We start from the raw sequence: 24,359 nt of genomic DNA, 5'->3' as shown, positions 1-24,359 counted from the left end.
AAAGAGCTAAAGTTGGCAGAAATAAGTTCTCAACTTCCTTGACTTAACTTGTTTTTCTGGATTCCACCCTTGGGCTCTCCTTGGAGCCCAGCTATCCTACTCACTCAGGCCATCTTGGAACCCACAGCTGTGCTTAGAACTGACTGTTGACACAACAATTTGAGCTATGCGGTGATTTCTCTAAGGATAAATAGATCCATCACTTCCCAGAGTCACAGAAGCCGCCTGACTTGGAGCCGCCGCCATGACCAGCCAGTCTCAGGGGATCCACCAGCTCCTCCAGGCAGAGAAAAGGGCCAAGGACAAGCTCGAGGAAGCTAAGAAGAGTAAGTCTCCATTCTGTCTGATTTGTGAGGGTTTTGTCACAAAAAGGGACGAGGGGGGCGCAGTAGGATGAGCACAGATCTCAGGGGCAGGCAGGCTCTGGTTAAATCCTGGTTCCACCACACTCCCTGGGAGACCTTGGCCAGTTCATAGAAACTACCCAGTTGTCTGTCTCCCATCACTGTAGTGGGGATGGATTTTGCCAACTCAGATCTTTTGGACAGGCCACCTGCTAAGTGAAATGATAATGGACATTGAAGTTTTGGAGACACAAGCTCAAGCTTTGCCTCTGCAAGTTCCTTCACATTGCCCAGCCTCAGTGTCTCAATATTGTGACATGGCTCAGAGACAGACCACTGGGAATTCCCTGGTTGTCCAGTGGTTAGGACCTGGTGCTTTCACTGCCAGGGCTGGGTTCAATCCCTGGTTGGGGAACTAAGATCCCACAAGCTGTGCAGTGTGGCCAAGAAAAAAAAAAAAGAGAGAGATAGACAACTTCCAGATTGAATCTTCTTACTAGGGAGTGAACTTGAGCAAGTGACTTAACCTCTGTAAGCATCGGTTTCTGTTTCTGTAAAATTGTGATCATAACAGTTAATGTCTCATTCTCCTCCCTCTCTGGATAGCTTTTAATTTCTAATCTTTAAAAATATTTCCATTTTATTCTCATTTTCTAATATTCTTGCTATTTAGCCCTGCATCTACTGACTTAACAGGTAAGATGTTCTCAATAAACCTCAACCCCCTTCCTGTTCTCCTTGATACTCACAACAACAACCATATGAATTAGGTATTACTATTATTTCCATTTCACGTATGTAGAAACTGAGAGTTCATAATTTGCCAAAATATTTTTTAAAAATAGAAAATATCATCCAAGCACCATGCTCAAAGCTTATCTTATTTACCCCTCACACAAATCTATTTTGCAAAAAGGGGAAAGTGATGCTTAGAGAAATTATGCCCCTTTCGCAAGGTCTCACAGAGGGTAAATGGTAGAGACTGGATTTGGATGGGGTCTGATTAACCAGCCGCAATCTTAACAACTGCATGGTACAAAACGTACATGATTTTTATAATGAATAAACTAAGATCGCAGATCTGCAACCCAAATTCAGGTTCCCTGGGCCAAGACCTCTGTTTTTCCCACTGTCCCATTTCATATCACATGATGACTTAATCTATAGCAAGGTATGTCGTTTACCTTCTCCCTGATCACATGCCCTGTCTCTGCAATTAGATTCAAAGCTCTGCGAGATAGGGATCATGTCTTAAAATCGTTGCTTATGTAAGTCGTTGGATGCATGGAGTGATAGGAATAGGGTGATACTGGCAGAAGCTAGTTTCAGTGTATTGCATGAAATGCAGGCACAGGACATTACAATGCGAGAGAGGAAGTCGGGCTGAGGCACTGCTCTGTCCCCTGGGGTTTTCTACCGCAGGCAAAATCATTTTCCTTTCTTAAGATAAATTGATTTCCTGAACACTCAGCAAGGTGGGCACCAACAACAAAAAAGAAAAAGACCCCATGTGGAGGAACTAGAAGAGAACAGGACGGCGAAAGATAATGAAAAAGAAAACTTTACCTACTTCTCCATTTCTTTTTCTGTAAGAAACCATGCCAAGGATGGCAAAATGGTATGAATGCAGAGTACTTGTACAGGAAACAAAGCAGCCCAGGACCTGCCAGCTGAAACAGTGTAGAAAACTCCCTTATTTTTTATTCAGATTTCTTTACCACATTTAAAATATCCAGAACAGAAGACCAACTTATTTTAAGATGTGATCATTATGTTATCTTTGTTTTCCATTATGGAAGAAATGAAACAATGATAAAGCACGTACAGAATTGATGTTATCAATAAACAGCAAGGTCCTACTATACAGCACAGAGAACTATATTCAGTATCCTATAATAAACCATAATAGAAAAGAATATTTTAAAAAAGAATGTGTGTATATATATATATATATATATATATATGTATAACTGAATCACTTTGCTTATACAGCAGAAACTAAAACAGCATTGTAAATCAACTATACTTCAATAAAAAAAATAAGTAAACAACAAATGAGAAACAACAAAAAGAAAAAAAAAGAATCAATATTATTATAGGATCCAAATGATTTTTACCAACTACCTCTCCTTTTTCAACATCATTAGAGAAGTACTGTGAATCATACAAGTTGTTTGAAAATGGGAACCAGTCAGAACAATCTAAGCTCAGATTTCATAATAAAGATAAAAGCCAAACTTCTTTTCCTTTCCTCAAGTACGTATGCTGTCCTTGGGCAATCTTTCCTCAGAAGTCAGTACTAGAAAATCCATACTGTATTATTTGTATACAAAATGTTCATTTTGTTTGCCTGTCACTTAAAGAACTTGTGTACTTTTTTTTTCCTTCGTCTTTGTTCTTAAATATTCAAGCAAATATCAATCAGTAATAGTAAATACCCAGACCTTAAAAACATTTTGGAAAATATGTTTCCAAATGTTATTTCAACCAATAACCTCTGCACTCAATTCTACAGAGAATGTCTCTCCTCTGCCTCAAAGAGCTTTGAGAAGGCAAAATAAAATAATACCTTTGCTACCTGGTATTTTGTAGCTTCTCTCATATTTCACTATGTTTTATTTCATTCATTTATTTAATTCAGTAAGTACTTATCGGGCACCCACCATTTCCAAGCCACTCTAATACATATGCTGATGAGTAGACCTAGACCTTTCCTTAAAGAATTCCCCAGTGACATAAATGTAAATGACATGAGAGGTACAGATAACCATCATTTTTATAAACCCATATGTTTCACTTTATTTTTTTCCATAAAGAGATTTATTTGAAAATCTGACATACGAAGGCAGAATAGAGATTCAGAATGAGAACCAACAGATCACAATAGTGAACACCATTGTAGAAGGTCTAGAATCACCATCTCTTTCTTAAATCCATTTATTTGAAAGTCCCTCAGAAACTCACACGTAGAGTCTCTGCTAGAAAGAGACTTGGGAATATTCATTTTAAAAGGGAGAAAGAGAGGGAGGGAGAGAGAGAGAAAAAAACAGCAATTTACATGTTAATCCTTTTAGAAAAATATAAGATTAATAAGGTGGAAATGTTTAATATTATGTTGCAAAAATATTGATTTATTCCATTGAGGAGGCTGCCTCAGATCCCGGTGAAGCTGTTACATAATCCAGTAGAAGGTATAAATAAATGTTAAAAAAAATAAAGGTTTTGCCTTAAGGGGTACAGATTAGGGGTTGGAGCCCCGTGTATAAGGATCACAGGTCCCCACTTACCAGCTGCTGAGAGAGATGAGTTTTTTTTGTTTTGTTTTGCGGGAGGGGGAGTGCGGGGATGGGAGTGAGTGAACAGACTTAAAAAGTGAGGTAACAAAATAGAAAAAACATTGGCTTTTTCTTATGTTTCTTTGTACAAGTTATTGAGCATCTCTGAGTTTCAGTTTTTTCTTTTCTAAAATATATAAATATCTTTTATATTTCTTAAAATATAAAAATATATAAGAATAAAATATTATATATAATATTTATATTATATATTATGTTTATAATATTAAATATAAATATTATATTTTATATAAATATTTAATACATATATGGCCAAATTTTTTTAAGGATCAGAAAATGATGCCTAAGGCAGTAGAGTACAAACTAAATAGTTATTGTTGTTTTTAACTTATACTATATATATTGTATATTACTATAAGTAATAACAATAGAAGAATGAAATAGAAGAATAGAATACACAGTCTAATTTCATTCTTTTTTACAACTGCTGCAACTTCTGGGTCAATTTTTCTTATAATGGGGGAGACTGGGTCTGCTTCTAGATATTTGCCTCTATTCACTGATTATGGATTCCACTGTATTTATTAGTTAAGACCCTCACCTAAATTTTTATTTGAGACACTGTTTGGTTGAATTTAGATGGAATCACAGTAGGTTGACACTATTTGAAATAATCTTACTTGAAGTTAATACCTTTTGCCTAAAAGTTGTTCATCAATCAAACATCAAAGTGGGTGTGTTGGCCGAAGACAAACTAAATACATTTTTGCAACAGAACTGGGACCTATCCTGGAGCCCAGGTTTGGGGAATTGAACTGCATCTTTGATCAGAATTAGAATAGAAATTCAAGGTACCATTATCAACAGGAGGAATAAGGACTTGTGTTTCTTTGGAATATGATTTTTTACTTTAAGTTATGACCTTTTATGAGAGCAGTATTTATTTCACTTATACCACTGCAATCTTGGAAAGGGACACACTCTCAGGGGTTGCAACCAGGCAATGTGGGCTGAGCTCCAACTGGCTGGGTGGCACTGGGCAGGTCATCTCTTAGGATCCTGATGCTTTGGCCCCCTTAGCCTCAAATTGGAGGAACAGTATGTACCTCGTGGAGTTGATGTCATAATCAACTGAGCGAATGCTTATAAAGGACTTAAAACACCCCTTGGTACCCAGAAGGGGCTGCACAAGAATTAGCTATGAGTATTCTTCCGCTACTTAATAACAAGGATTCTGAGTTCAATTGAGTTCCCCTGACCTCTTCAGCATCTTTGATGAAGTCCCCATTGAATTATACTTTAGTGCAAAATAAATAATTTAAATATGTCTACTTCTTCCTTAGATAACACATCAGTGAATACAATAATGCAGATTTGTTTGGATCTCTAGGAGGCCTACCAACAATATTTTTGTAAATCAACATTTTAAATTGTTTTTGTTTCCCAGTATACAGATATTCCAAGTTTATTTAAACAAGCACCTTGATTTCATCAATTTTCACTATGCAAGTGTGTGTTCTGATTCATGAAGATACAACTTCTACTGAACTAATAAAATAAAAATTGTTACAGTAAAAATTCATGGCCCTGTTTTGTACGTTTTGTAGGCTTGTAAATTCTTCCTTTTTCTTTATAGTCCACAGACTAATGGGGTATTTGTAAGTATATTGGACTTTCATTTCTTTGAGTGGGTCATGTTAAAATAATAACCACACAACATTTTCATCTCTTAATAACATTTGGTTATATTCAGTCCAGGATCTACACAAAACTACTTATGATATATATATATATATATATATATATATATATATATTTTTTTTTTTTTTTTAACAAGGAAAGAACAAGTAAAAGAAAAAGCAAAGTAATTACAAGGAGGTAGAGTAATGAAAGGAGAGATGAGGGTAGGCACCAGAAGAGAGGAGCTTCTTTGTTTCCTTGGCGACTTCACTTTTTCCAATGTTTGTAGTAGGTGAGCCAAATGAAAGCATTCTTCAAACCAGGTTGGTTATATCATAATATTAACAACCCCCCAAAGCCAAGAAAGCTTTTTTCTGTTTTTCTTCTACGTGGTAGAGCAGAATAAAAATGTTATTAGCAACAGATAGAAATCTCCAAGCATTCCTCAAGTGCACTTTGTGTTTATACCAAATCAAGGTGACCTCTGCTCTGTTTATGCCTATTTTTTTTTCATTTGTATACCTACTCTTTGCACCACACTCAAGTATCTGACTTGGTTTCCAAAGCTCAGCTAACATTGTTTCTCTGATTCTCTAAGCCACTATATTATCTTCCTAGGGCTACTGTAACCAATCACCACACACAGCGTGGCTTACAACATCAGAAATGTATTAACCTCCAGTTCTGGTGGCCAGAAGTCCAGACACAAGGTGCTGGCGGGGTCGCTTCCTCCTGGAGACCCTCAGGGAGAATGTGTCCCGTGCCTCTCTCCTAACTTCTGCTGATTGCCGGCAATCCTTGGCTTTCCTTGGCTTGGAGCTGCATCCTTCTAATCTCTGCCTCTGTAATCACATGGCCTTCTTCCCTGTGTGTCTGCTATGGCCCCTATGCTTCTGTCTCCAGATCTGCCTCTCCTTAGAAGGACACCAGTCATCAGATGTAGGCCCATCTCAATCCAGCATGACCTCATTTTAACTTGACTGCATCTGCAAAGACCTTCTTTCCAAGTAAGGTCACATTCACAGGTACCAGATGTAAACATATTTTGAAGGACACAGTCCAACATCCTCTAATTGTCAGATTCACTTGGCTGTCCTGAGTCCTTACCTTCTTAGTCTGTTTCTGTTAGTGAAAACGTCTCAAAGAAGTTGCCTGTATTCCCCGTGTCTACATTTTTTTAAACTCCATTTTCTCCTGAACCCACTCTAATCAGACTTCTGTCCCTCCAACTCCGCCAAAGCCCCCCTTGTCAAGACCAGCAAAGTTGTTAAATACAATTAATTAACTATCTCAGTCCCAACTGAATTCCTCTTTCATCTCTGAAACTCTTCCTTCACTGGACTATGCAGCCCTGCTCTCATGCTTGGTTTTCTGTCATTTTCCAAATCTCTACGGTTGGGGCCCCAGGTGGGACTTGCTCTCTTCTGTATCCACAGATACTTCCTAAGTGAGTACATCTAATTCCATGACTTTAAATCCTGGCTCCAGGCGGATGATTCCCAAACTGAATATTTCCAGCCCGACTTGCTTCCCTGATCTCCAAATCTATATAAACATCAGCCTTCTCCCCATCACCACTAGATGTTTAATGGGCATCTCAATTAAACTGCTCTCTTGACTCTGCCCCAAAATAAAATGATGGAGCCAGCATTGACTCATCTGTCTCTCCTGTTTATCCATCAACTCTGTCTTCAAAGTATATAGAACTTCTTGTCAATTCCACTGCTGCTTTACTATTTCTAATCATCATTAACATTTGTCTAACCTATTGCAATAGATTTCAAATTGATTTTCCTGTTTCTCCCTAGCCCTTACAATCTATTTTCACCACACTAGCCAAAGAAATCCTTTCTTGTATTTTTTTTTTTTCTTTTTTCTTTTCTGGTCAATATGCGCAGCATGTGAGATCTTAGTTCCCTGACCAGGGATCGAACCTGTGCCCCCTGCATTGGAAGCTTAGAGTCTTAACCACTGGACCACCAGGGAAGTCCCAAGAAATCCTTTTAAATCAGAAGTAGTATAACGCCACATTGTGGCTAAAAACCCTTCATGGCTTTAGCACCTCAGGGATCCAAGTCCTTATCAACTCCATGAGGTCTGTGTGACCTGGTCCCACTGCTGCCTCTCTGATATCATTTCCTAACATTCAACAATTCTGCTCTCTTTGACCTGTGACCCAGCCAGGCGGATGCTTTTACTGTTCCTTGAACTGGTCAAATACCCTTCCCCCTCAGGGTCTTTGCCTCTGCTGTTGCCTCTGCCTGGAATGCTCTTCCCTTTCAGGAATTTGCATGGCTAGTTGTCTCATTCCCTGAAGTCTCTGCTCATGTATCCTGTCCTCTGAAAGGCTTGCGCTATCTGTGTCAGCACCCACTGCCGTCTCTCTGTCCCTTAGGTGCCTTGAATCGTCAGCACAGCGCTCATCACCCCTGCCGGGTCGTATCCTTACTGCCTGTTTCCTATCTCTGCTTCCCCCTCTTACATCCAGAGCTCCACGAGAGCAGAAATTTTGTCTGTTTGGGGTTCTCACTGCTGTATCCACAGACCTAGAAGAGTGGGGGACATGGTAGATAGACAGGAGTATTGGTTGGTTAAATGTCTCTTATTTCCACTCCGTGGAACATGCGTTGGCCACCTCCTCCTTGCACTGCTCTGTCCTCTCTCTTGGTTTCCCCTACTTCTCCGACGGCTATTCTCAGACCCTCTTGAGGCTCCTCTTCCTTTCTTCATCCCCCAATGCTGGCGATCCCTAAGTTGAGACCTTAGCCCTCTTTTCTTCTCATTCCATACACCCCCACCCCAACCCTGTCCCCTGGCATTGATTTCAGTGTAAACCCGCTGCTAGGACTAGTACACGCACAAACTCAGATGACTAACAAGCAAATCTCTGTCTCCATTTTAGACCTTTCTCCTGAATTCCAAAGATGTCTGTCCAGCCGCCCTCTGGATATCCCCATGTAGGTGTCCTCAGGGAAGCCTACAGAGGCTTCTCTTTGGATGGCATCCTAGGGACCTTTCCTCCAGCTCATGCTTTACTCGCTGCCTTCCTTCTTAGCAAAAGGCCCCCAGGAATTGGAATCTGTTTTCCTAACAATGATTAGAAATTGTTGCATGTTCTTACAATCACGTCATATATAATTTTTAAAATCCTTCCAAAGACTATTTGCAGTAGATTCTTAAATCTGTTTTATAGATGAGAATACTCAGGTTCAGAAACTCTAAATAAAGTGGCTCAAGGTTACAAAGCTTCTAACATCTTATTGTATCAGGGCCTACTGTATCATTCTGATTTCCTTCTGAAATGATCAATGTCATCTTGTCTTCCCACCAGAACGAGTTCCAGAACCAGTTTAGCCGTACAACCAACAGAGTGTCTCAAGGACCCATCAGAGTCTGGGGACACTCAGTCCCTTGGCCTCTTCTAGCCAAGAAGCCAGACAGGATGCAGCTGTGAGCCTTGCCCTCTGTCCCCACATAGAGTTCAGGTGTAACCTGCCCAATTTCTTAATCCTTTCCCCACAAATCACCTAAAAATCAATCCAAACATCTTTCTCTCCTACTTTTCCTCCCACAAAACATCCTATGGAATAGATCCCAATAATGGCTTGTTGAATGTAGGACATTTCTGTGTGACAAACCAAATGTCTAAAAATGAGTGACTTCACAGATGGAGACCAGACTTGTGGTTGCCAAGGGGGAGGAGGGGTGGGGGAAGGATGGATTTGGAGTTTGGGATTAGCAGATGCAAACTATTATATAGAGGATGGATAAACCACAAGGTCCTACTGTATAGCACAGGGAACTGTATTCAGTATCCTGTGATAAACCATAACGAAAAAGAATATGAAAAAAGGAATGTATCTATATGTATAACTGAATCATTTTGCTCACAGCAGAAATTAACACAACATTGTAAATCAACTATACTTCAATAAAATAAATTTTAAAAAATAAGGGAATTCCCTGGTAGTCCAGTTTTCCCAAAAATATCTCAGAAAAGATTGTTTTGTATTTTTTCTAATCTCAAAAGTAGACAATTCATTCCCATTTCTGTCCTGGCTAATAAGTCTATTCAGCTTAACGTTTCCTCCTCAGAAGTCTTCCTTGACCTCCCTTAGCAGCATTTTCTGAGCCCCTTACTCTACATGTGTGGGTCTATTTGTTTATATTTTTCACTTCCTCTGTTACCAGAAGATGCAGCATGACTCTTGGGATGAAGGGGAAGCACAGGCTCTAGAATTTTCATAGTAGAAGTTTCCATAAATGTTGTCATTTTTAACTGTCACAAAACAAATAGAACCAAGATTTCTGTTTCATTGCTTTCACAGTTGATTTTGTGTATCCTTCACAATTTTACGCATTTTCTAATTTTCCTCTTGGACGTTGAAGCAGCATGTACATGTTTCCAAAATACACCATATTGGGATTTCCCTGGCTGTCCAATGGTTAAGACTCTGTGCTCCCAATGCAAGGGGTGTGGGTTGGATCCCTGATTGGTTAAGGAACTAAGATCCTGCATGCCTCTCATCGCAGCCAAGAAAACAAAAATACACCATATGTACCTCAGCTAGAGGCAAGGACCATATCATATATTTTTCTGTTTCTAGCCCTGTGCATAATAAGTAGTACATGTTCAATAAATATTGAATGAATAATGGATGAATAAATGAAAACCATCCTTTCCTGCACCACCCTGAAGCACCTGCTTTAGCAGTATTTAAAATCGTGACGTGTGAGATCACCACATTCTCTAAAACAAAAATTAGAACATTCAGCCTAATAAGCCTGTGTAATCTTGGAGGAAATTTGGTACAAAAATTTGACTGTTGTATTTAAAATCTGGACTGTCCCATAGGGTCGCCCTTGTGTTTGATAGAGAAAGTATTGAGAAATAAGAAAATGAACCCCTTTTGGTTCACAGCAGCCATGTTTTTAATGCTTAAAGAAGAAAGAGGTATAATTTTTTTATGCTGTTATTTCTTTTAATTTTTACTTTATATTGGAGCATAGTTGGTTAACAGTGATGTGTTAGTTACAGGTGTAAAGTGATTCAGTTATACCCATAAAGTATCCATTCTTTTTCAAATTCTTTTCCCATTTAGGTTATTACAGAGTACTGAGCAGAGTGTCTTGTGCTATACAGTAGGTCCTTGTTGGTTATCTATTTAAAATATAACAGTGTGTACATGCCAATCCCAAACTCCCAATCTATCCCTCGACACCCCAACACGATTGCCCCTGGTAATTATAAGTTCATTCTCTAAGACTGTGTTTCTATTTTGTGAATAAGTTCATTTGCATCATTTTTTTTTAGATTCCGCATATAAGCGATATCAAATGGCATTTGTCTTTCCGAAAGAGGCGTAATTTTAAAATTTGGAAGTCTCCCGCACAGGCAGAGAAGCCAGCTAGAGGTTAATACAAGTGGAATTGATGCATGCATTTTGCTTCACCTCCAGTGAGACAGCCAGCGTGAGGCTCTAGTTTCTTGCCCTGGATGAAATCAGGTGGAACATATGCAAGCTCTCACAGGCGGCAGCTGCCCAGTCCTTCCAGAAAATTGCTATGCCAGCAGCGACTGCCCTGTGGCTCTCCTCTGTCATTGGATGGGAACCAGCAGGTGGCTGGTGCTATGAGGAGGGGACCAGACACACTCTGAGCTTGTCACTGAGGGACGGAGCTACTATGCAGCCTCTTAAGTGAAGCACTGCATTCTTCCCGGCGGCAGGGCATGCCGAGATTTTCTTCTTTCTATTATTATTTTTGCGTGCTAGAGTCGTGACTTTGAAACCAGTATATTTTACATAATTTGCAATTAAGGTGGAAAGTCAAGATGTTTTATGTGGTTGGTTGGATAACATCGTATCCTACAACCCATCATTATGTATCCTACAACCCATTATAGCTAAGAAAATGTTAATACATCTTAAATATATTTTTGTCCTAATGTGAATGATGAGCAGTGATAAGAAAGTGGGCTGGGGATCCAGCAAGAGCTTTCCTTGCCAACATATCTCATTGTTCTGCGGATAGCATGTGTTTGGTTGCCGCAGAATGGTTAGAACTATAGAGAATAAACAAATTTGTATATGCAAAATGGTAAGGAGCATTCATTAAGCAGCAAAAAGGTAAGCGTTGCTGTGAATGTTCCATTAAGCCTCAAGCATCAGAAGACCATTAATTTATAGGAGACCTTGGATTTTGCAGAGAAGGTAGACAGATTCCGTTCTGAATGAGGTCAGCTCAGTCCCATTCAAGGGTAATACATATTCAAAGAGACACATCTCAATTTATAACTCAGCGACTCTCTTTATCCCATCTATATACAGTGACTAGCAAAGCAACTCATACGCAGCAGGGAGAGAAATTTAGACACCATCTATACTCAAATACAACAAAGGTACAGAAAGATGAAACCATGTAAAAGCCTGTATCTAGATTGACAAATAGATAAAAATTTAAGATTTTTTTAATGCTACTTAATAAGAACATATTTATTTATTTATTTATTTATTCATTATTTTTATTTTTATTGAAGTATAGTTGATTTACAACGTTGTGTTAGTTTCAGGTGTACAGCAAAGTGATTCTGTTATATATATATATATATGTGTGTATATTATATATATCTGTGTAGATATAATATATATATATATTCTTTTTCAGATTATTTTCCCTTACAGATTATTACAAAATATTCAATATAGTTTCCCATGCTATATAGTCCTTGTTAGTTATCTATTTTATCTAATTTACGTTTATATATAGTACTGTGTATATGTTAATCTCAAACTCCTAATTTATCCCTCTTCCCCCCTTTCCCCTTTGGTAACCATAAGTTTGTTTCCTATGTCTGAAAATACACTTATTTCGTTCAAAGTCTACACTATATAACAAACCCTTGACAAAAATTAAAAACAAAAGCTTGAGACCGTATCAGAGAGAAGAAACTATGTTAAACGGGCAAAAGAATAAAGGCATTTAACTAAAATAAAAAGACGATAGATTCCAAGACAAATTAATTTTAATACAGTTGAGAATTTCTTTAAAGTTTTAATGATCACAAAGCATTAGTATCTGAAGGTGGTGGGTGGTGAGTACCTAGCAGCTATCACTATTACTCTATAACCCCCCAAACTTACTCTGGTTGTCAAAAAAAGTCATGTGCTTACTTAATGATCTCCACAGCTTTGTGTTTGTCTGAAACTTTCATCTGCATTGCTGTCTGCTGGCTTAAGGCTTACACCTTTGCTCTTAATAAAAGAAAAGAGAGCTACTTAACTAAATCTCCTAACCATTAAAAACAGTTGGTTTTACAATCACTTTCAAGTCCCCCTCAGAGAAAGCTACTACAAAAAGTATCTACTTTGATGTGCTCTGGGGCTTAATCAGACTTTCTAGAGTCAACAAATGGCAAGGAAAAAACCCAATAAAATGCTTTAAAAAATTGTTAGTTGGTTTGATAGAGTCTGAGCTGCATGTTTGTGCATTTGGAGATCTGCCAGTATTAAATAGAATCCAGTTGGTATGGACTGAAGGATTCCTGGCAGCAAATCAGGACAGAAAATCTGACCAAATAATGTCTTTTTGACTCAGTGACAGCTAAAATCTGTTCTCTGGCTGGTACTGCTGTGAGTAAATGGGCAGATATTTTATTGAAACACGGAGGTGTGAAAGAACGTTGTCATTTCCATGTTCTAAAGAATCCAATTGAAAAAAACAGGAATTTTTCAATATCTATCGTTTTTTAATGCAGGATGTCATTCTAGAAAAAAAAAAGCATCAAAAAATAATGTAAGACCTCACCCATATTTTTAAAAATCAAGTTGGAAATTCCAGACAGGTTGAAAAGAAATAGCGCTCCTTCTATGCCACTGTTAATTTTCAGGAAAAGCCAAGCGTTTGCGTCAAGCCAAAGAGGAAGCAATGGCAGAAATTGACCAGTACAGAATGCAGAGAGATCAGGAATTTCGACAGAAACACGCTAAGGTAAGTAAGAAAGTCAGCACTGATTTTTTGCCGCATAGACTATAAGGTATGAATATTCATTAATAATGATAAGATATTAATCCTCATAAGGTGTCATGCACACAACCAGGAGAGAAAAATACACTGGATGGAGCGAATATAGTTCAACCAAGGCTGAATAGCAAGCGAAATCTTAAACGTTACAGAATTACTGATTTTACATTTTCACTTCCAAGGCTTTTTGATTTGTCATAGAAAGTGACAATCGATAGTTATTGTCTAACACAGTGTAGATTAAAAATCGTATTCTCAAACATACAAGTGGATGGAATTGGTTAAAGTATTATTCCTACAACAGATTATTTTTTTAATTAATTAATTAATTTGTTCATTTATTTTTGGCTGCGTTGGGTCTTTGTTGCTGCACGTGGGCTTTCTCTAGTTGCGGCGAGCAGGGGCTACTCTTCACTGCAGTGCGCAGGCTTCACATTGAGGCGGCTTCTCTTGTTGCGGAGTTTGGGCTCTAGGCTCACAGGCTTCAGTAGTTGTGGCCTGCCAATGCAGGGGGCACCAGTTGGAGCCCTGGTCCAGGAAGATCCCACATGCTGCGGAGCAACTAAGCCCGTGTGCCACAACTACTGAGCCTGCGCTCTAGAGCCCGCGAGCCACAACTACAACAGGTTATTGACTAACACACTTTAGAAAGAAAGAAACATCAAAGAACATTTTTGTTGCTGTTGTCTGTTAACGTTTACTAATAGAATCAATAAAAAGTGTTGTACAATGTTCTACAATGAACTTGTTAGGCGAAACTTCCTTTGGTGGATTCAAGATTTAGGAATGACCCAAGTAGATGTTGTCATCTATTGCTGAAAAGTCTTCTGGTATTTCCTTATGATTTCCTTTTCAACTGGCTGGCTTCATTCAACAAATCTTTTAGGAAAATATAAAGAAATACTTTTTCTTACACTAGCACTTAAAAAATATCTGCAGTTTACAGTAAAAAGATATATAAGCGCATGAATTTTTCAGAGCTGATTGCAATATGGCTTAAATTCCATGTGCCATAACTAAAGTTTCTATATTTTCTTTTTGCCTCAGCAAAAATACAAATAAAGCTCTGTGCAGAAGCCTGACATTGCAAGATGAACTACAAGCAGTTTGTAAATCTCTCTGTTTACAGCTTTGACTTTAGTGGCAGTAGGTGCAGAGCTCATGTGGGATCAGGTAAATTGGATTACACGGTAGGAAAAACTTTTCCAATGGGCTGTTTCTTAAAATAAAAAGCCGTTTCTAGGACAAAGTGGACCACTCAGCAAAAATAAATTCTTATCGATATTTGGAAAAAGGAATCATAAAGTCCCAAGTCCACACATGCATATATGCCCTCTATGATTGGCCCTTGGCTATCTCTCTAAACTGTCAGCTCTGAAAATGTCATGCACTTACCTTTTACTCTGAACTGCAGATATTTTTTAAATGTTAAGGTAGGAAACAGCATTGCTTTATATTTTCATGAAAGATTTATGGAATGAAGCCAGCTAATTGAAAAGGAAATCATAAGGAAATACCAGAAGACTTTTCAGCAATAGACAACAATATCTACTTTGGTCATTTGTAACATTTTTTACTACTTTTGTCCCTACTTGTTCTATTCTCGCCATATGTCTCCCTGTTTTTCCCCAGAAGAACTAAACAGGCTGCTGCCACAGGGCCTTTGCATATGCTCTATCCATTCCAAGGATCTTCTTCTTTTACACACATTCATCTCTCCTTGAGCTCTGTTTAGTTGTTAGCTCTTCTTCCTGATCACCTTATCTAAAACTGTGTCTCTCATAAAAAAAGAAAGTAAGTACCCATTGTAGTCATAGCATTTATCACTACTGGATATATTATATATTTACATATTTTGCTTATTGTTTATCTTTCCTTCTGGACTATAAACACCAAAATGCAGGTTCTTTGTTTTGTTCTCTGTTGCTTTCCTTGACATTGGTATGGAGTCTGCTTCACAGTAAGTATCCAATAAGTATCCAGTAAGAATGAATAACTAAACATCTCTTCCATGCCTTTATCTTTCCTATTGAGTTCTGTCATAGCCATGCCATATTAAGACCTGGAAAAATAATCATTCTTCACACCAATCAGCTCTTTTGATCCTGTGTTGGATATTTCTAATATATGCATTTTTAAGTAATTACAAAACTGACCATCATTTTAGAAAGTGGCTGGGTTTAATCTCTTGAAATATTATTTCTCCAGAAGAATCTGCTAAAATGTAAATCTGGTTCAGGATATTTGTTCTCTGCGTCGGAGAATAATTAAAATTCCTCATTACTCTCATAATTAGAGCTCTAAGCCAATCTTACAGCTAGTTGATCAAAAGCTTACATAAAAAGGTCAGCACGTTTAGGCCTCTGCTACCTCAAGCATATTGTCAACCATGAGCATAGATCTTCTTTCCTGGCATGACCTCCATATGTCAGACACAGCGCTATTCCAGTTAAAGTGCATCATCGTTAACCCAGGGCATGTGGGAGGTCTGGGAGGAGACCCAAGAAACCAGTTTTCTGCCTGCTGTGGGTGTTGCTCCTTGATGCTACTTTTTTGGTTGCTTTTTAGCTCTTGTTAATGTCTGGGTTTTTCCAACTCCCCTGACTTGTCAATAGAAGCGAGCATCCCAATGTGGGCTGTATATCAACGAATATTTTTATAACAAAGATTTTCTGATCCCTTGCTTATTTACTTATTCCTTGTTTCACTTTATCCCTTGCTAGAATTTCATACCACTCAGCAATGAAAAAGACCAAACTAAAAATATATGCAACAGCTTGGGTGACTCTAAAAAAGGTGCTATGCTGAGCGAGAGAAGGCCATCATTTATACTGTATGATTCCATTTATATTGGATACGAAGTATATACTGTATAATTCCATTTATATTGGATACGAAGTATATACTGTACGATTCCATTTATATTGGATACGAAGTATATACTGTACGATTCCATTTATATTGGATACGAAGTATATACTGTACGATTCCATTTATATTGGATACGAAGTATATACTGTATGATTCCATTTATATTGGATACGAAGTATATACTGTATGATTCCATTTATATTGGATACGAAGTATATACTGTATGATTCCATTTATATGATAGTCTCAAAAAGACAAAACTATAGTGATGGAGTTACTGCAACCATCCTGTAGAACTTTGGAAAAGTCCTACAGAATAACATCTTCTACCGAAGAAGATAAAAAGAAATCTGGACTACTACAGTGGAAAAATTAAATCTACTGTTAATGCAAGTAAAAGTTAGATGCACCATTCACCTAAACCAAAGACCTGAAAATGGTTGCTCTGGGCATATTGAAGATTTTTGTCTTTAATCTTTCTTCCTAATTTCATATCATGGAAACATTTTTGTTTCCTTGAAGCAACCACAAATTGAGAACGCAAGACTGTGTGTGGGATCTGAACCTCTGATTGCCCTTAAACTGGAACATGTAAACAACTTAAAAAGAAACTTACTGAATGCTGAAAGATTTCACCAACACCATTGGTCATTAAGCTGTAAAGCTATACACATCAGTCTCAACACTGAAGGCTTGAAAATACACATAAAGAAGTCTTTAAATTGTACCCTTTGACCAAATGTACCATTACGTGTCACTTAATTATCAACTTCTAATTTATACAGTGTCCCAAATATTCAAGCAGCAGGCTTTGGCCAAGAAGAGCAGTAGAATAGGTAATAAGTTCTCTGTAACACCTGGTGATCTGGTCATTCTATTCTGTTCAACAAATATGTATTGAGCATCTACTATGTGCCTGGCAATGTTTGAGGCAGTTATAACTCATCAGTGGACGAGATGACACTTATCCCTCCCTTTGTGGAGCTTACATTCATTCATTTAAACTCCTACATGGCTTAAAGCAGCACTGTCTTCATATACAAATGCAATTCTTCCCAAGGAAGACCATTTAAAGTGGTGTATGGTGAGTCATGGTATCGTACCATCTAGGAAACAATGCAGAAACTCAAATTATTGCAGATCAAATAAACTCAGAAATAATGTGATATAATTATGCAGGATGAGACATAGGAGTATGGGTTATTGACAAGGGTATTCCAATGTTTCTGAAAGTTTAAGATGGATTATACAAATTTTAAAGTACAAGCAACACAGTGAGAAATCATAATAATCATTACTAACATTTACTGATTACTTGCTCAGTGCTAAGCTTCTGTGCTAAACACCGTCTTCATAATAAATATCTTCAGAAAATTATCATGTTGCCTTAACAAAGCACCTTAAGAATATAACTAATACTAGTGGCTGTCATCTGCTGCCCTAGACCTGCACTGTCAAAAATGATGGTAATTCTCATGTAGCTACCAAGCACTTGAAATGTAGCTAGTCCAAATTAACACATTCTATAAATGTAAAATACATACCAGATTACAAAGACTTAGTATGACAAACAATAATGCAATAATATTACACTGTATATTAAAATAATAGTATGATTATATTGGGTTAAATAAAAATATTATTCAACTTAATTTTACCAATTTTTTAAATACAACTCTAGAAAATTTAAAATTACTTACATGGCTCACTTTGGGGCTATTACATTTCTGTTGGACAGCACCACTTTGCACTCATGAATCTGGCTGACTTTTTAAAACGATCCCAACAAATGGGTGATGTTATCCCCATTTAAAAAATAAAGAGCCTAAGGTTGAGAGAGTAGCATTGACATATATACACTACCACGTGTAAAATAAATAGCTAGTGGAAAGCTGCTGTATAGCACAGGGAGCTCAGCTCGGGGCTCTGTGATGACCTAGATGGCTGGGATGGGGTGGTGGGAGGGAGGTTTAAGAGGGAGGGCATATATGTATACATATAGCTGATTCATTTTGTTGTACAGTGGACACTAACACAACATTGTAAAGCAAATACACTCCAATAAAAAATAAAAAATAAAGAGCCTAAGGTTGAGATGAACTTTTCCAAAGTCCTTCAAGACAGTTGCAGTAACTTAGCCTAATAATAACTATTTTTAACACTACTCCAAGGAAAAGTAGATAATAGTTTCATAACTGTGTGTCTTTTAAATTTTTCATCGCTTAAGGCATTGAATTTTGAAACAATAATTTTTTTTTTTTGAGTTTGGTAGACTCTAACAAACTCAAAAAAAAAAATCCAATATTGGATTTAGAGGAAAAATTTTATTTTGATAGAACTATTTTGGTAAGTAGCCCACTTCTATTTTTCATATCTTCGTAGCAAGGGAATTTTCATCCACATGTCTGTGCTTCTTGTATACTCACTTATCAAAATGTTATTTTATAAAAGTTATTTGATGTCTTAGAAGCTATATCACCTCAAAATGATTTTCTTTGAACTAGGAAGCCCCGATTGCCTGGACTATAAACAGAAAAGAACTTGCATCTGATCGCCTCAATTGCATTTGATTTCAAGTTTGGGACCCAGAAAGATCATGTGGATTCTAGAATTTAGAATAGCCTTCTTTACCTTGAAGTAAAAAATCAAGCATTAGTGAGGTCTCCTGGACTAAATTAAATGCATACTTTCCATAAACACTCATGGAAGAGAAAAACAAACAAACAAAAACCAGCTGTGTTGCCTTAGCCATGTCCTGTTCAAGAAAGGCTGAGTTTACAACAGAGATAAAATTAGGAGTTGTCTGTTTGCTTTAGCAAAGGATAACCTTACAAAGGGTTTCTCTGAAGAATCCCTTTAAATTGGTAACTCCCCTGGTAAAATTATATTTCAGTCATATCATTACTTGACAGAGAGGCTAAGAGATAGAGGAGGTACTGGGAAATACTGGGAATCACTGCCTATGAAAGACCAATCAGAAAGATAAGTTAAACAGAGTCTAAAATTACAATGGAACTAAATGGACAAGTACAGATCTTCCTCAGCTTATGGTGGGGTTACCTCCTGATAACCCATGGTAGGTTGAAACTATCAAAGTCGAAAATGCATTGAATATACCTAATCCACCCATATCATAGCTTAGCCCAGCCTGCCTTAAACGTGATCCAAACACTGTCATTAACCTACAGTTAGGCAAAGTCATCTAACACAGCTGACCTTGTAATAAAGTGAATATCTCATGTAATTGATTGAATATTGTACCGAAAGTGAAAAACCAAATGGTTGTTTGGGTACAGAATGGCTGTGAGTATAAGGGTTGTTGACCCTTGAGACCGCTGGGCTCACTGGGAGCTGTGGTCTCCACTGCTCAGCAACACAAGAGAGTATCATATAGAATATCACTAGCCCAGGAAAAGATCAAAATTCAAAGTACAGTTTCTACTGAATTTGTATCACTTTCACACCATCAAAAAATTGTAACTTGAGCCATAAAAATTAGGGAGCAAATGTCTGTATATCCCAATTTATACCAAAACTTTCAAGATTATATCTAATACCTAAAAAAAGATACACCTGTGCATGTGAAAGTATCTTATTGAGCATACTGTGGCTGTATCTTTCTAAAAAAAATAAACAGATTTAATGAGTTCAGATAATGTATTTTAAAAATTGACAAACCAGGTATTTGCTCTTTAAAGACCAGCAAAATGGGTTTAATGATGTCTTTCAACTTTATTTTCCAGACTTTTAATACAGAAAGTAAGCATAGGTAAGATACAGGAACTCAATGGAAACTATTATAAATATAAATACATGAAAAAATTTCTGAGCATGGTATAATGATTGTGAACTTGCATTCAATTTGCACTGTGTGAAGGTCAATTTAGAAGTAGAAGTCACCTGTTGTGGCCAGCTTCCTTTTTTTTTAGTAGTTGGTTTACAATATAGTTTCAGGTGTACAGCATAGTGATTCAGGTTTGACTTTTTTTTGCAGATAATATTCTTTTAGAAAAGTGTATCCATCCCACTCATAGCACTGGTGATCTTACCCATTCTCTGAAAAAATTCTGGAAAAATAATGCATAATGTAAATGACAAACAAGCCAAAATGAATTTAACTTAAAAAACAATTAAAATTTTTTAATAGATCTTTAATGGAGTATAATTGCTTCACAATACTGTGTTAGTTTCTGTTGTACACCAAAGTGAATCAGCCATATGCATACATATGTCCCCATATCCCCTCCCTCTTGTGCCTCCCTCCCATCCTCCCTATCCCACCCCTCTAGGTGGTCACAAAGCATCGAGCTGATCTCCCTGTGCTATGCGGCTGCTTCCCACTAGCTATCTACTTTACATTCAGTAGTGTAAATATGTCGATGCTACTCTTACAAAACAACTAAATTTTAATATGATGTATAGTGTAGTGAATTGTCTGTTGTATTTTGGCAGATAATGGGCTCTCAGAGTAATATCTCAGAAGAAATAGAAGCGCAAACGCTAGAGAAGATAAAAGAACTGAATGGAAGCTACAACAAATCCATGGAAAGTGTGATCAACCAGCTTTTGAGCATTGTCTGTGACGTGAAACCAGAAATCCACGCGAACTACAGAATCGCCAACTAAATGTGCACCCCATTGTTCAATAAACGGCTTCTGCATGCCCCCTGGTTGCTTATGGTTTCATGTTTATATGAAGAGATTTGAACTGTACATCTTAAATTTACTAGATATCTACAGATTATAATGTGACATAATTCATACTTGAATACTGAATTTAAAAGCAAACCAACAAAAAAGTTGTTACAGCTTTCCTGGTAATAGCTATGACCTTGTCTTTTAACTCGGAGTAAGTCAGGAATGGAGGGCAACATATTTTTTGACACTTGAAGAAAAAACATGGACTTGACCATTTTTTAGTGGGTGTAGGTTTTTTAAAAAAATTTCCTCTCCTTTTTATCAGTATAGAAAATGTGTTCTTAGTTGCAGTTGTTAAAAGATCATTGTTAAGGGAGATATAATCATGACTCTGATACAGATATAAAATGAATATATGTTAAGGATTTTATTTAATTCAATAATCAATGAGGAAACCAGTAAGATGTTATCACTAGTTCAAAGAAGAATAAGAACTTCATAGATAGAAAGAGAGATGATAGATAAATAGACAGATAGATACATAGATACTTAAAGAGTAATGGGTTATATAAACATCCTCTCCGCCTAACCTCAACAAACCAAATATTCTTCTCTTTCTAGCAGAAATGTTAAAAAAAATTAAATGACAGTTAAATAAGTTGCTAGCATACGTGTTTAGGCTAAAAAAACCAAAACCAAACAAACAAGAAAAACAAAATAACAGCAACAAAACCTCCCAGGAGAAATAGTAGGTTAGTATGTATTATGAACTGAATGTTTGTATTGCCCCAAAATCCATAGGCTGAAATCTAATCCCCAATGTCATGACATTTGGAGGTAGGGCCTCTGGGAGTTAATTAAGTCATGAGGGTGGCACCCTTGTGAATGGGATTCATTAGTGCCCTATTGAAGGAGGCCAGAGGGCGCTCACCCTCTTTCTGCCATGTTAGGATCCAATAAGCCCTCTGCCCGTGGCCTGGAAGAGGGCCCGCATCAGAACCTGACCACGTTGGCACCTTCATCTCAGACTTCCAGCCTCTAGGACTATGAAAAATAAATTCCTGTTATTCATAAGCCACGCGGTCTGTGGTACTTTGTTACAGGAGCCTCCCCACCAACTCCAATGGGCTAAGACAGTGCGCTATTAGCCCAGTTGCCTAGAGAGTCACAGCTAATTTCTTGTTAAGTACCAGGTACTTTAAGTGCAATGTATAAATTATCTTGATCCCATTGTGGTGGGCAGTATTAGCATCCCCATTTTACACAATGGGAAACAGAGATTAGGAGACTTGCCTAGAGTTGCTTGAGAAACACTGACAATTTGGGGCTTCAATCTGGAAATATGACTCCAGTGTCCCCATGCTTCAGTACTGGCCCTGCTGCCTCTCTGAAAAGTTTCTACATTTATATCATTAAGAATCCTAGGTACTCTGATTTTCCAATAATATATGCAGACAAATTTTAATTCCGCTGCAAACAAAATTTAATTAGGAAATTTTCATTGTTACCAAATTATGTGTATAATCAATTCCAAATACAAACTGTAATGATTCTAACTGATCATTGTTTTAGATTACTAGAACCACTGTTTCCTTTTAACAGACAAAGTTAAAATTTTACCATAGTTTTAGATCTCAGAAATATTCAATCGTACATTCACATTAGGTTAATAGAAGAAAATTTGAATTCCATTTGTATTCCCAACTTTGGGGGCCATGAAAACCAAACAGGTTAGCTTACTGGTTTTATGTGGAAGATTTCTCCATTTACCAGAAAGACAATTGATTCCCCGATTAATGACCAGAAAGGTATCAACATTTCCTAGGACACTGCCCCTCATTTTTTCAGGGGGAGGAGAAGATTAGAGAAGGAGGTGAAGGCATCAAGTAAAGTTACCTCCATAAAATGAGGGTAGCCATGGAGGATTTCCAGCTCAACACAGATTTGGAGAATTCAATTACTCTATCCTACAGATCAAGACATGTAAAACAATGAGTAAAACAGCACGTTTGAAAAGTCATCATGTGAAAAGATCATTTTGAAAACCACAGCCTTGTGATTTGCCTTGAATATCTAATCTCATGAAAAATATCTTAAATACCCTGCCTCATGAAAACCATCAAGATGTCAATTTTCTGGATGTAAAAAGCTCATATAGTGTCCAGAACACCCAAGTTAATAAATTCCTGCAGAGGAGATAGGATAATTTTTTAAGACTTAAGCATGACGGAAACACACTAAAATCAGTACAAGAGTTTTCTCAGCAGTAAAGTAGCGCCCAAAGCCAGAAGATAAGGATGAAGATTGGGTGAGTCTGGTCCTGGCTGTGCCCCAAGCTCTCTATGTCCTGTCTATGTCTATGTCCTGTCTATGTCCTCTGTATGTCCTGTTGGGCTTCAGATTCTTTTTTAATGGCTTAATAGACAAAATGGTGTTGAACTAAATGATCCCTAAAGGCCTTCAACATTTAATTCCACCAATCAAATCAAACCAATTTCAAAGAGTAGTACCCACTACTTGGCATTTTCTCATCTACCTCTGTAGTATTGGCTAATTTTTCCTTGACCCCATATCTACCCTACATGCTATATTGGCAGTAGTATGTGCTGATACCCAGCTTCCTAGATTCTCTGTAACTCACATAGTTTTACATTCAAATATGGTTTCATGTCTTTGCCTAACTGAATGAGTCATTGTCAAAGAACTCTTACACTCTCACAGAAGGTAGAGCCACCAGGGTTTATTTTATTTACATATGAAGAAGGTTTTACATATTTCAGAGATAACTTGCCTATCTCTGATAGCTTTCTCAGCCACAAAAGAAGTTAACCTTTTTGCACATGTCCTTATCCTAAAATGCTTTTTCTGTTCCCACAGGTCTTCACACAGAAATGGAATAACCTAAGAATGATTTGAATCCCCCTTTATTTTTGTTTTGCTCCTTTGCAACCTGAAAAATGACTCCATTAAGTTCTTACTCATTTCCATTGTATCTGAAAACAAAACCATGCCATTTACAGCAATGTAGAGGGATAAAAATATTTCAGATTCTTTTCCTCTATATTAGCACATAGACACACACAAAATCAAAAACTGCCACCAGTAAATCAGCCTTTTTACCTTACAGAGGAACTGAGCTAGAATAGAGCTGGCCAGAGTATGCAAAGCTGCCAATGTTGAAATTTGCAGCTGAGGCCATCCTAGAACCAGTCAACCCACAGCATGTAAGAACCTAGCCTAGATCAGCAGAACCACATTACCGGCACTTGACCATCACACTTGAGTGAGAAAAGAAGAGACCATATAAACTGCCCAGAAGACCCATAGACTCATGAGCAACAGTAAATTGTTATTTTAAGCCACTGAGTTTTGGTGTGATGCTTTGGGAAGCGATAGCTAACGGATAGACCCATTCGGTATTGCTTTTAAAAAGGAGAGGGTAATCATGTCTTGAATGCTGCTGGGAGCTCCAGTGAAATAATACAGAGGTGAGACTGTTAGATTCAGG

At 37.5% G+C, this 24,359-nt stretch overlaps 1 protein-coding gene across 1 annotated transcript; it reads left to right on the top strand.

The window, feature by feature from the left end:
• The first annotated feature begins 222 nt into the window (after positions 1-222).
• Positions 223-20,879, top strand: ATP6V1G3 (ATPase H+ transporting V1 subunit G3). The gene is made up of 3 exons (XM_007167261.1): positions 223-326; positions 13,209-13,309; positions 20,666-20,879. The coding sequence occupies exons 1-3, from the start codon at positions 245-247 to the stop codon at positions 20,837-20,839; spliced, it is 357 nt and encodes a 118-aa protein (XP_007167323.1). The 5' UTR covers positions 223-244; the 3' UTR covers positions 20,840-20,879.
• Positions 20,880-24,359: the final 3,480 nt, after the last annotated feature.

The sequence above is a fragment of the Balaenoptera acutorostrata genome, chromosome 1 (assembly GCF_949987535.1).
Source record: "Balaenoptera acutorostrata chromosome 1, mBalAcu1.1, whole genome shotgun sequence".
Taxonomy (NCBI): Eukaryota; Metazoa; Chordata; class Mammalia; order Artiodactyla; family Balaenopteridae; genus Balaenoptera; species Balaenoptera acutorostrata.
Note: the sequence above shows the minus strand (reverse complement) of the source record. Positions and strands in the feature narration are given on the sequence as shown.

Bases quoted from the DNA above. Each gene is read 5' to 3' on its own strand.
- ATP6V1G3 (XM_007167261.1), top strand. From the start codon at position 245: ATGACCAGCCAGTCTCAGGGGATCCACCAGCTCCTCCAGGCAGAGAAA. The intron at 327-13,208 runs GTAAGTCTCCAT...GTTAATTTTCAG, and splicing joins GCTCGAGGAAGCTAAGAAGA to GAAAAGCCAAGCGTTTGCGT. The intron at 13,310-20,665 runs GTAAGTAAGAAA...GTATTTTGGCAG, and splicing joins TTCGACAGAAACACGCTAAG to ATAATGGGCTCTCAGAGTAA.